Source organism: Cottoperca gobio, chromosome 17 (assembly GCF_900634415.1).
Source record: "Cottoperca gobio chromosome 17, fCotGob3.1, whole genome shotgun sequence".
Taxonomy (NCBI): domain Eukaryota; kingdom Metazoa; phylum Chordata; class Actinopteri; order Perciformes; family Bovichtidae; genus Cottoperca; species Cottoperca gobio.
In genome coordinates, this window is record NC_041371.1 from 18572566 (window position 1) to 18584269 (window position 11704).

An 11704-nucleotide genomic window follows, 5' to 3' on the forward strand; every position below is an offset into this window, starting at 1 on the left:
TGATTATATTTGGGGTTATATTTAGCTGGATAAAACATATCCATTACAGGGCCTCCAGCATGACTTTGACACATCTCTGAAGTTTTAACACTCTTTTCGCTTGCATGACGGTATATTCTCGACTTTATCTTAGTAGGAAATATCTTGTGGTTTTGTTCGAATTAGGTAATTTTTTTTCAACCTGTCATGTTCCATTGATAATAATAGTGCTTCAGATGGTTTATGTCTCATTCAATGCAATACAAACCACAGTCTCAGGATAATCATTAGACCTAACACCTTTCTCTGATGATGACATATAAACCAGAATAGCACTATTTATTTTTACTAGTGTATTGATAGGACGTGTTTTCTTAACTACCATGTCTCCTGGCACACTGTGGCTGACAGGTGCTGTGGTCTTACATTAGCAAAGCCTCTAGGTGTCTCTCAAAGGTGTTTTGCTTACTTAATGTTCCTACTTTGTGAGATGTAAGAACACAGCTATATCTAACAGTTATAATTGACACCTCTGTTTTGTGAAGTAAGTCAGAAATTCAAAGCAGTTAGTCATGTAATGTGAGAAACAGATGATTCAGTCTAAGCCACATTTTAAGGCCACCTCTTCAAAGTTTACTCCGATGGAAGGGTACTCTGGAGTGCACTTTATCATATTTATCTACCATGTGTGGGGGGGGGGGGGGGTTCCAAGAGAGAACAGGGTTTTTTTTGTTGTACATGCGGGCACCAAGGGGGCCATGAATCTTATTCTGCCTCAATAGTTAAGGGTAAACACACAAACAGTATATACAGTATACACACGAACAATTAATGTAACCATATACACAAATATAGCAGAATGCATTAAAGCGAGATGCCTCCAGCCACCATTTGCTTTTCATTGCATAATGTAGAGAAGAATCAGGCTGTAAAAAGTTGTGGTTTTACATATATATATGCAGGACTAATTCTGGCAAGGTGGAGAGGCAGAGCCTTGCAAGCTGTTTCTCCATGCTTCCGGTCTTTATACTAAGCTGAGTGACTGCGTCATGAGAGTGGTATCGACCTTCTCATCTAACTCTCGGCAATAAGCATATTTCCCAAAATGTGAAATGATTCCTTTAAACTGAAGATCAGCTGTCTTCCTTAGTTACCATTATTTCAGATCATCACCAAAGTTATTACAATTCATCCTGAGGGGGACATGAATGTGTGGACAAAATTCATGCAGTTGTTGAAATGGCACTCAAAACTACAAAAGTCAGCCTCATGGGGGCGCTAGAAGAAAAGTCAAAGGATCGCCAAAGTCATTCAAATACAGAACCTGTGTGTAAGAGCAAATGATACATGTGCAGTGTATTCTTTCTACATGCCCTGAGCTTCCTTGTTTACCTTGTGGCTTTCTGCCTGAAGCATTTGATCATTTATGCTGCCTGAATCAGCCTGAAGTTGTTTTTTCAGGGACTATGGGAAACATTCTGGCCTTTCTCATGTATTCTCTTGTGAGTTCAATGGAAATGTACTCTACACTAAGTTAAATCCTCAAGGAAGTGAAAGCAAACCAGTGCTTGTATGTGCAGCTGCAGTTATAGTTGTACCCGCCCAAAAACACAAGTCAGGAAAGCATGTAACACAGGGGTCAGCAACCTTAATGGCACGTGTTAGTTTAACCAATTGCACGATAGCAATAAGTGTGTCAGATAAGTTATTTGGAAACTGTTGAAGTGCTCTGTCACCTGCATGCTTATTTACATCTTCACCAGCCATTGGCAGCGACCCGGCCTGTTATTGACAGGCAGGCGTTTATTTCTGATGAATGGTGGAAGGTTGGTAGGTTAATGATTTCTACTCTTTTATACCTACAATGTCCTGATTATGAGAAATTGTAATGTTGCTATGCATGTTGCCTATATGGATGTAATAGAAATACAGATATATTGGAGATTAACATTTTCAAAAAGATGATGTAAAGTTTACTTCAAATTTTATTTTCCCTGCAACCCCCTCCTTTGTCAGGGTCATGTGACCCCAGTGCCACCGCTGAAGCAGACACCAGGGGGAGGTGAATCTGTTGGGATTAGCCTCCACGGTCAACACACTGACCACACACGACACACACTCACCGATGGCCACAGTCTGCAAACACCAGGGCACCGCCAGGTAAGACATTTATTCAAAATTCTCATTAAATTCAGTTGGTATGAACATACGTGAGTTAGTAGTTAAACATGTCAAAGCAGAGCACATGTTGAGGGTTAATCTGGCCAACTAGCTGTCAAGGATGATCTCCTGATCCTCTGTGTTTAGGTCTGAGTTGAGTTGACACTCATCAAGGGTCAATGTCGCAAACCTTACTGTGATAACCAGCAAGTCTTTTTTTAAACGTAATTATCACCTACTTACTTCCACTAGGTTATGCAATCTTATTTTTGTCCAACTTCCAGACATTTTCCCAGTAATAGTGGTTGTTAAGTATTCTATTCATAGACCACGGCAGGCAAAAGCCCAGTCGACAGGATTACTGGTCTGTGTGCACAGTTGGAGTAAACTTCCCACTTGTTACCAGCTCAACACTAGCTGTGCCCTATTATTCACATTCTTACATGTAACAGCAGCATGTAACTTGTGCAAATGTTGTCTTTCATTCTGTGTTGCATAGACCCACAACATGATGCCTGGTTACATTTTCTCAGCATGTGCAATCACTGACTGCAATCCGGCCCATCAATGTATTTGTTGGTTTCTTGTTTGTGTATCCACTGTTTAGTTAGTAACCCACACACATCAGGACTCTTTATCCACTCACTATGGCGTCCCTGGAGGAAGAGCTGACTTGCTCTGTGTGCCGAGACACCTTCAGCAAAGCCCACCCTCTTCCCTGCGGTCACAGCTTCTGCCCCACCTGCATCCGAGAGGCCTGGAGCAGCCAGGGTGAGGGCAAAAGTCGCTTCACCTGCCCCCAGTGTCAGGAGGAGCATGGAGAAGTGCTGTGTGACTGCTGCCCTCCCGAGGAAGAGGGAAGAAAGCCACCGTTGGCTGTCAAGACCTGCCTGAGGTGTGAAGTGTCACTTTGTGCCCTACACCTCCAACCCCATTTGGAGAGACCGGCGTTTAGCACCCACCTGTTGGTGGATCCACTGGGGGACCTCTCCCAGCGCAAGTGCCCGACACACGCAGAGATATTGCGCTACTACTGTGCCGATGACAGGGAGTACGTGTGTGGTGACTGCCTGCTGGACGGAGGCCATGCTCAGCACAAAGTGAAGGCGCTGAGACAGGTGGAAGAGGATCTGAAGGTCAGCTGAAGACTATATGTTTGATTTTTGTCTGTGCACAAGTGTGCATGTACTCACATATATGTGATTCCCCAGGTCATTCTCCAGACGCTGCTCAGCAAAGCAGAGGAGAAGCTGAAAGATGGAGGGCAAATTCTCAAAGATCATGAGTGTATTGATTCAACCATGGCTGTGAGTATGGATAGATGTTTTGATTATGTCTCAATCACTGATCTGGCATCAACCACTAATCTCTCACGACTGATTTCAGGACTCTCTGATGGAGGATATCTTCCAGGTGGAGCGGCTGGGCTCAGATCTGCAGGTCCAGGTGATGAAGCTGGTGGGCGCTCTGAGGGAGATCACCAAGAGGGAGAGACAGCAGGTCATAGAGCGTGTGCATGAAGACTGCTCCAAGGTGAGAGGCGACATGAGCCAGGCGCTGAGCATCCAGTACTACCTGGCCTCGCTGATGGCAGAGACGGACCCCTTCCTGCTCATCTGGGTAAGACTTGGGGCTGAACAGACACACTGATGTACAAGCTGGATTTGTTGAGCGCTAGGTCATAGAAATTCATGCAACCCGATTGTATTATAGCAAAAGTAGGGTAGGCACTGTGAGTAATGATGATAAAGTGCTCTCAGTTATGGAAAAGAACCATTGATACAGTTTAGCTTCTGGCCTGCTAAGTAAAATATCTCAAACCAGCTCAGTCTTCTTTTAGCTAACCATTGTTAGCCATGCTAGTGGTAAGGTTCGAAGGATGGCAATGTGAGTCTGTCTGTCGGTCCATTACTTTGGTCCTAATCTCTATAAACAGATATCTGCATTTAGGTATCGTAAGCGTTCAGGTTTCAGTTTGTAGTCTGAGTAATATTGACCAGTCACGTTTGAGCTGGCTTTGTCTAAATAGACACATCTTGTTGGTATTTCCTATGTTGACCCATGTGGCATATCTCACCTCAACTGGCCCAAACTGCATGGAGGACAATTTTGACAAGTTCTTCATAATTGCTGTCAACGCTGATCGGAGGAATGTGGTAGCATTTGAATGACAATGGCAAACAACTCACCGTCATCAGATCCTGATTGAAAAGTTGCAAAATCGTGATTATTGCACGATGTGATGTTAATGATCCCAACTGAGCCCAAACCAGTGAAAAAAGAAGAGACAAAACATCACAGATGGTAATCGCTTATGAGAAATAACCAAAACGGTTCTAACTTTGGCAATAAATTTAGTTTTAAGACATTGATGGAGACAAAAGATGTTAAAAGTTGAAAAACATTATTTGTTTCAGGGCTTTTAAAGTTCAAAAAGAGGCAAATAGTTGTATAAACTCATATATAGAAAAAATATTATTAACTGTCGACAGATGTGGATAGTTATATGTTTGAGCAAAGCTTCATTGTTGTGTTTGTTTGCTTTCTTATCCAGCTGGGCAGATACACAGTCAGGGATATTTGCAATTTCTTCTGTAAAATTAATCCTTTTGTGTTTTTCTCGGCTGTCCTTGACTCTTCTTTCCTCAGGCCTTTCAATCAGATGACACAAAGTAAGTCCAGAACAAGACAGTGTCAGTGTGTTGATGTGTGTGAGTAGGTCGGCAGTCTTTAATCTGTATTTGCTTGTCAACAATATATATAGTAGATGGTGTCCCTCCTGCAGCATGTGTTGTGCCCTTGTATCCTAGATTACTAGCCGACCTGGACAACCCACTTTACGTCCCTGATGCCGTCAGTCTGGACAGGAAACACATCTTGGAGGATATAGAGAGCAAGTATCGAGAGTTCATCACCGGCACTCTCCGTTGCCTCAGTGAACTCAAGAGAGAGCTCTGTGAGTGGCAGATGGGTGACACACACTGCCCCATATATTTAAAGGGACAGTTCACCCCACAATCTAAAATACATATGACTTGACACTTAACTTTCTTAATAAAGGAATGGTTTGATATTTAAAATATGCTTGAGAAGATTGATACCACTCTCATATTTATTCATTTAATATTAAGCTACAGCTAGCAGCAGTTTAGCTTAGCTTAGCATTAATACTGCCTCTAACTGTCTCCTGGCTTTGCTTCATATTTTATTTCCCTCTCATACAGTAACCAGTCCCTTGACTGTGGACACTAACACAGCCCATCCTCTGTTGAGCATCTCTGATGACCTTCGCTCTGTGACGCGGGTTAAAAACCGCCTGCCCTACACTGCTCACCCCGAACGTTTCGACCACTGGCCGCAGGTCCTTGCCGCTCAGACCTTCACCTCTGGGACTCACTACTGGGAACTGGAGGCTGAGGGATTCTGGGATATTGGTGTCTGCTATAGAAGTATTGGACGGAAAGGGAAAGAGGGCAACGCCTTTGGAAACAACAAGGTATGCATACCACCTACAGCAGTTGGTTAAATTGACAGCACTTAACCATTTAAATGTGATTTAATTATTTTAATTATTATTTTAATTATTGATCATTTGGTCTATAAGATATCATAGAATAGCTGAAAAACAAATTCCAATTGCACTCTGGGAAATTGGAATTGGAAATTTTCAGCTATTCTATGATATCTTATAGAATTGTATTTTTTCTATAATAAAAGAAATTGTAATTTGCTTAAAAAAGAACCAGAAAAACCTAGATTATCAAATAACCAAAACATTACAGACTAATCCACTGTTTCAGCTCTAGTTTCAACCAAAAGGAAATGTCCCTTAAAACACTTTTGGTACATTTCCAGGTGTCATGGAGCTTGACACAGCAGCATGACAGGAAGCTGGCTGCCTGGCACAACCGCAGGAAGACCCGCCTGACGTACCAAATGACAGGCAACCGAGTTGCCGTTACAGTGGACTACAGCGCTGGCACCATCACCTTCTCCGAGGTGGGACCATCTAACAACCTGGCCCACCTCCACACTTTCTCCACCTCGTTCACTCAGCCAGTGTGCTTGGGCTTTGGACTCTACAAAGCTGAGCTCAACAGCCACATCACTATCGTCAAAGTCTGAGGCGGAGAAAAAGCAAAAGGGGGACGGAGAAAATAATGCAGATGGAAATTAGACAAATTTATGTCAAGACAAAGTGGTGTTGACTTATTTCTGGAACCAACCTGGGACTTTGAGCATCTCTAATGTTTCTCTCCCCTCAGATCTCAGCCTGAGCTCATCTTCTTCCTCAATAAAGAGACAAAAAACATTTTTCCTAGAACTGTGATCAGGTGATATTGACATGGAAATATCAGAGATATTTGAGAATGGAGCATTCAAAGAGTGAATATGAGTCCTAGCGGGACAGCAAATGAAGAGGCTCTTTTGAAAAAGGACAAAAATAGGTTTTGGTAACAAAATTGCAAGATTTATGTGCTTTTCATTCTACAGTGAAAACTGAAGATGACTGGTGAGATATTACAATTGTGTCAAGTAAGATTGTAAATGTTGTTAACTTTTGATTTCAGAAGTAATTATTTCAGATGTTTTTGAAACTGGACACAACTCATGCAATCCTGTCTGAAAGCTTAATTTTGTGAATAGCAAGTTACGTCTATGAAGATTAACCCATTAGGGGTATCTTCATCAGGCTGGTTAAGGTGCAAACACTAAAATAATAATAATTAACCCAGTCTGATGTCTTAAAAAAAGCTACAAAATAAGCTACCAAGCTACATGAAGCATTGGAGGTGTTGATGTTGAAGGTGCACATGAAGGTGCACAAGCAACAAGAAGGAGCCTTTAATCTCTTTTAACTCCAAATGAAGACACAAGAAGGAATCACTGATTTGATTTGATATTAAAAGAAAAGGAAAACAAACGTCACTCACTCGCTAACTTTGCTCTTTGAAGCAGCTCAACCCAATTATTCTCACATTTCTTTATTACACTGTAAAGGTGAGTGGGCGGATGTAACACAGAGGGTGAGAAAGAAGCAGAAGGAAAGGGGGGTGGCTGACAGAAAAAGACAAGGAAAGAGAGAAAGAGAGAAAGATCAGAGTGTACTCTGGCTTGGTTACGATCAGACTGACTTCCAATGCTGTGAAATAATGTGATAGGGGAGCAAGAGAACGGGGATTTTTGACCATATAACGGTACTGCCGGGAGAAAACAACTGTTTTCACCTGATATGGAATACAAGTTTTTTCAGAAGGAAACAGGTGATCAGCAATTTTTTATTCACTTAAAATACTAGAATTGTACTGCAAAAATAGTGATTTTAGAACGGTTGTTTTTAGGTGAATAATTGATCATTTTGCCATAATGTGAATTCTTATCCAACCAAAAAGCAGCTGTATTTGTGTATTTGTATAAGTTTCATTAGAGCTAAGAAGGAGATGTTTTCACACATGCTGTTGCTCATCTTGGTCAAAGATAAATGATTAAAAAATGTTTTAAACTTAATGGCATCACAAAAATGGTTCTTATCCTCTATTTAACGTTTCATTTCTATAAGTTAAACAACAAAAAATATAAATATGCAAAACAGTGACATGTTTTTATGTATAGCCACTATATGTGTGTCCATAAGTGTGAAACAAAAGCACAAGTGAAAGAAAGAGTGTGTGTGTTGTGTGAGGGAATTCGTGTTGAGCAGCGTCAGGGGGAGGGGGGGGGGGGAGATTACGTGTAAAAAACAGATGGTCACTCAGTGGAGTTGTTCCCCCACACCCGCTCTCTTTCGCACTCCCTTCTGGGTCCTACATCCTTTCCCTGTCACCTCTCCAGAATCTTACCTCATCTGTTTTTTTTGCCTCTCATCATCAGCATCTTTTATCACCCCGCCCTTCTCTCCATCTCCATCAGTTCAAGTCTGAACTCGGATCTCCGCTCACTCTGCTGCTTCTTGTCTTTGCTAACTCTTCCTTCCCAGCTACGTCTCTTCTGCCTTCTTGTCAGGTTTTGTTTTGCTGAAGAAATCAACTTGAAAATACCAAGAGATTTATTTTGTGATTGTCATTCTGGCCCCTGCTGACACAGCACGTAGGATATTCAAGACATTTGGGATTTGTGGGGGCAAACAAGAAAACTAGAAAGTCAGACGGAAAGGGAATGATTGACAGCTACGGCCAATGAAGAATTCTAAGTATTTTCTGAATATTATTTGTTTCTGAGACACATCTGCTGGTTCTATTGCTGCGTGGGTGCATATTAATGTTCTTCAGACAAATCTACATAAGAGGTTAAAGTTTGGAACATTTTCTCACACAATTTGTTTCACCGTAGCATGTTTGTTTTCATTTCAAGTTGTTCAAAGTGACACTTCATCAATCGTATTGGACTAAACATCCCAGGTTCAGTCATGCACAGCATGTCAGTCACCTTCGACCTCTCCATACTGTTGGCTGTGCTCCTGTTGTGGGGGCCTATGGAGTCCAGGGGCCAGAACGACACAGAGCCCATCATCCTTGAGGGGAAATGCTTGGTCGTGTGTGACTCCACTCCTTCATCCGAGCCCTCCGGTAACGCCCTGGGCATGTCTGTGCGTTCCGGCTCCGGCCGGGTGGCCTTCTCCGCCAGCCGCCAGACCAACCACGAGCCCACGGACATGAGCAACCGCACCATGATCATTTACTTTGATAACGTGAGTATGTGACTGCTTATGTGTCTTTGAGTAACAGTAAGCAGTTTATTTTGCAGGACAAATAATGCCCATTCTTAAACATGAGAGGACAAATTACCAGAGGCGTGGATTCGAGTCACATGACTTGGACTCGAGTCAGACACAAGTCACAAATTGGATGACTTTAGACACAATTTGATCAAATCTAAAAAGACCTGCAACTCCACTTCTACACATGACTATAACGAGCCCAAAATGTTTAATGTTTATTATTTAAAAAGCGTGCCACAAATAAATGTTCCTTCATTTCCTGAATCATCTAACCTTTACACTATTTGTTCCCAGCACGTCGACACTTAATTCCCCAGATCCACATTGAATCAATCTTTCAGCATCCAATCAAATTGCAGGAGGGAACCATAAAGAAAAGAAATATCCAAAAGTTATACCACAGATCAAGTGTGCAAAACGTGCATTATGACTTGTTTAGGACTCAAAACACAAAGTTTAGGACTTGGGACTTGAGTGCAAAGACTGTATACTTGTGACTTGCAAAACAATGACTTGGAATGACTTTAAAAATGTTTGCATATATAGTTGAGAGATTAAACAAATAGGATCTTTTTACAGTGCTATGATAAAATATAAAGATGATCTCCCCACACAGCTTCTGTAAACTGTGCTCCATGTACATACGATTACTGACAGTGAGGACAATGCTAATGAGGTAAACAGTGAACTTTAAGACTCACAGCGCAGATTTGCCTCATTTTCTTGTACATGTGGAGCTTTTTTTTTTTTTTTAATCTAAAAAGACGACTCAGTATTTTAGGAGGAGCCTGAGATCTAACTGCATGGACAAAAAGAATGACACAAGTGCCCTCCTCCTTTTCTCTCCCTCCCTTGCTGTTGCATCAGATTTTGGTGAATGTCGGCACTCATTTTGACCAAGAGAGCAGTGTCTTCCTGGCGCCAAGAAGAGGCGTGTACAGCTTCAACTTCCATGTTGTAAAGGCCTACAATAGACAAACTATTCAGGTACGAAACCTCAGCTATGACACTTTATTGCACTCATTGCAGTGCAGCGACATACTCTCCAATGCCTATATTTGCTCTATCTTAGGTCAGCTTGATGTTGAACGGCTGGCCAATGATTTCAGCTTTCGCAGGGGACCAGGACGTGACCAGAGAAGCCGCCACTAACGCCGGGCTGGTGATTATGGAGAAGGGGGACAAGGTCTACCTCAGACTGGAGAGAGGCAACCTGATGGGAGGCTGGAAGTACTCCACTTTCTCCGGCTTCCTGGTCTTCCCCCTGTGAGGGAGGAGGTTGAGGTGTTGGAAGAGTGACAGGAGCAGAATTGAATAGAGCAGTAGTGAGAATGAATTGGAGAAAAATTAAACGTGGTGGGAGAAAAGAAAGGCTTCAATCTGTAAGCATTTATACAGCGCATGGAAGGATGTGCTTATGCAAAAATGAGATGAAGATTGTGTAAATTAAAAATAATTATCATTTGAGAGCAAAAGAAGAGGAGAAGATTCAGTAAACAATGATATACCTGTGGATTTCATTTGCTCTGTTTCTGTGTATACATATTTGTTGAGATACCTTATTGTGACTAAATTATGAAGTAGCCATGTGGGCTCCTGTGCTGAGATTATATTTATTTAAGTGTTTGAAACATTGCTGTGCCCCACATGGCATCCTGTCAGCTAAAATACTTGCCCTTTAATCTGTCGTGTGGTATGTCTGATGCTCCTCTATGTATATGCCTGTTCGTTACCTGCAACATGTTTATTTACACAGATATTTCTATTGAGGAGAAAATATTGAAATAAAATCATATAATGTTGGCTCAGTATATCGCTTTTATGCAGTGCATTTTCAAATAATCCTTTCCACAAACATTTTGAGAGGGACAATATTTCATGAATCATTGCTGGATGAACACACAGCAATAATTGAGTTACTTTAATACGTTAAGAGCGTGTCAGGCAAAACAGTATTTCTCCCTCCTCTCATTGTGTGCCACGGCAGCTGTTTGTAAATATAGCTCTCACCAGCAGAGTTAGCGTTGGCGTGGATCAAGCAGACCCGCATGGGGCAGAGTGTAAGTGTGCAGAATAGCGGATACTCCTTGCAGGGCCGCAGACAGATGGAGGCCTTGGCGAGCAGGCAGGCTCTTCTCTACAGGGCTGCCATGGATAAAGTGTGGTGTGCTGTCACATGTAGTCGCTTATGCCTCCTTGGTTAATGACCGTATCTCTCTCTTTCTATGTTTGTTGGCCTCATAGCAGAATCACCTTGGTTTGACAATGAGTGCTTCTCATTATCTTTTTCCATTTTTTGAACTGATGAATACTACTAAAATACACCCACTTTATTAGGCACACTTATTTAACTGCTCAGTAACACAAATATCTCATCAGTCAATCACGTGGCAGCAACTCAGTACATTTAGGCATGAAGGTATGGTTAAGACGATCTGCTGAAGTTCAAACCAAGCATCAGAATGGGGAACAAAAGTAATGTAAGATACTTTGAACGTGGTTGTTGCTGCCATAATTGTTGGTTTGAGTATTTCACAAAAATGCTGATCTACTGGGATTGTCAAGTACAACCATTTCTAGGGTTTGTAGGGAATGGTCTGAAAAAGATAAAAATATCCAGTGAGCGGCAGATCTCTGGTTGAAAATGCCACAGCCTACCAGAACATTGTTGCTGACCATGTCCTTCCCTTTATGACCCCAGTACCCATCTTCTAATCTTGGCTACTTCCGGCAGGATAACGCATCGTGTCACAAAACTGAAATCATCTCAAACTCATTTCTAGAACATGACAATGAGTTCACAGTACTTAAATGGCCTCCACAGTCACCTAATCTCAATCCAATGAA

At 41.9% G+C, this 11704-nt stretch overlaps 2 protein-coding genes across 3 annotated transcripts; both read left to right on the plus strand.

Annotated features, from left to right (window-relative positions):
• Positions 1-2003: 2003 nt before the first annotated feature.
• On the plus strand, positions 2004-7647 carry trim110 (tripartite motif containing 110). The gene is made up of 8 exons (XM_029452677.1): positions 2004-2139; positions 2747-3275; positions 3351-3446; positions 3526-3759; positions 4789-4811; positions 4950-5095; positions 5364-5635; positions 5995-7647. Exons 2-8 carry the CDS (start codon positions 2787-2789, stop codon positions 6262-6264), a joined length of 1530 nt encoding a protein of 509 aa, XP_029308537.1. The 5' UTR covers positions 2004-2139; positions 2747-2786; the 3' UTR covers positions 6265-7647.
• Positions 7270-10634, plus strand: cbln12 (cerebellin 12). 2 transcript variants are annotated; one of them, XM_029452678.1, is made up of 4 exons: positions 7270-7403; positions 8538-8827; positions 9725-9844; positions 9930-10634. In XM_029452678.1, exons 1-4 carry the CDS (start codon positions 7373-7375, stop codon positions 10125-10127), a joined length of 639 nt encoding a protein of 212 aa, XP_029308538.1. In that variant the 5' UTR covers positions 7270-7372; the 3' UTR covers positions 10128-10634. The 2 variants fall into 2 exon arrangements, with proteins under 2 accessions (XP_029308538.1, XP_029308539.1); XM_029452679.1 differs by having other exon boundaries at positions 7272-7403; positions 8491-8827.
• The last annotated feature ends 1070 nt before the right edge of the window (positions 10635-11704 follow it).

Bases quoted from the DNA above. Each gene is read 5' to 3' on its own strand.
- trim110 (XM_029452677.1), top strand. From the start codon at position 2,787: ATGGCGTCCCTGGAGGAAGAGCTGACTTGCTCTGTGTGCCGAGACACC. The intron at 3,276-3,350 runs GTCAGCTGAAGA...GTGATTCCCCAG, and splicing joins AGGTGGAAGAGGATCTGAAG to GTCATTCTCCAGACGCTGCT. The intron at 5,636-5,994 runs GTATGCATACCA...GTACATTTCCAG, and splicing joins ACGCCTTTGGAAACAACAAG to GTGTCATGGAGCTTGACACA.
- cbln12 (XM_029452678.1), top strand. From the start codon at position 7,373: ATGGAATACAAGTTTTTTCAGAAGGAAACAG. The intron at 7,404-8,537 runs GTGATCAGCAAT...TAAACATCCCAG, and splicing joins GTTTTTTCAGAAGGAAACAG to GTTCAGTCATGCACAGCATG. The intron at 8,828-9,724 runs GTGAGTATGTGA...CTGTTGCATCAG, and splicing joins TGATCATTTACTTTGATAAC to ATTTTGGTGAATGTCGGCAC.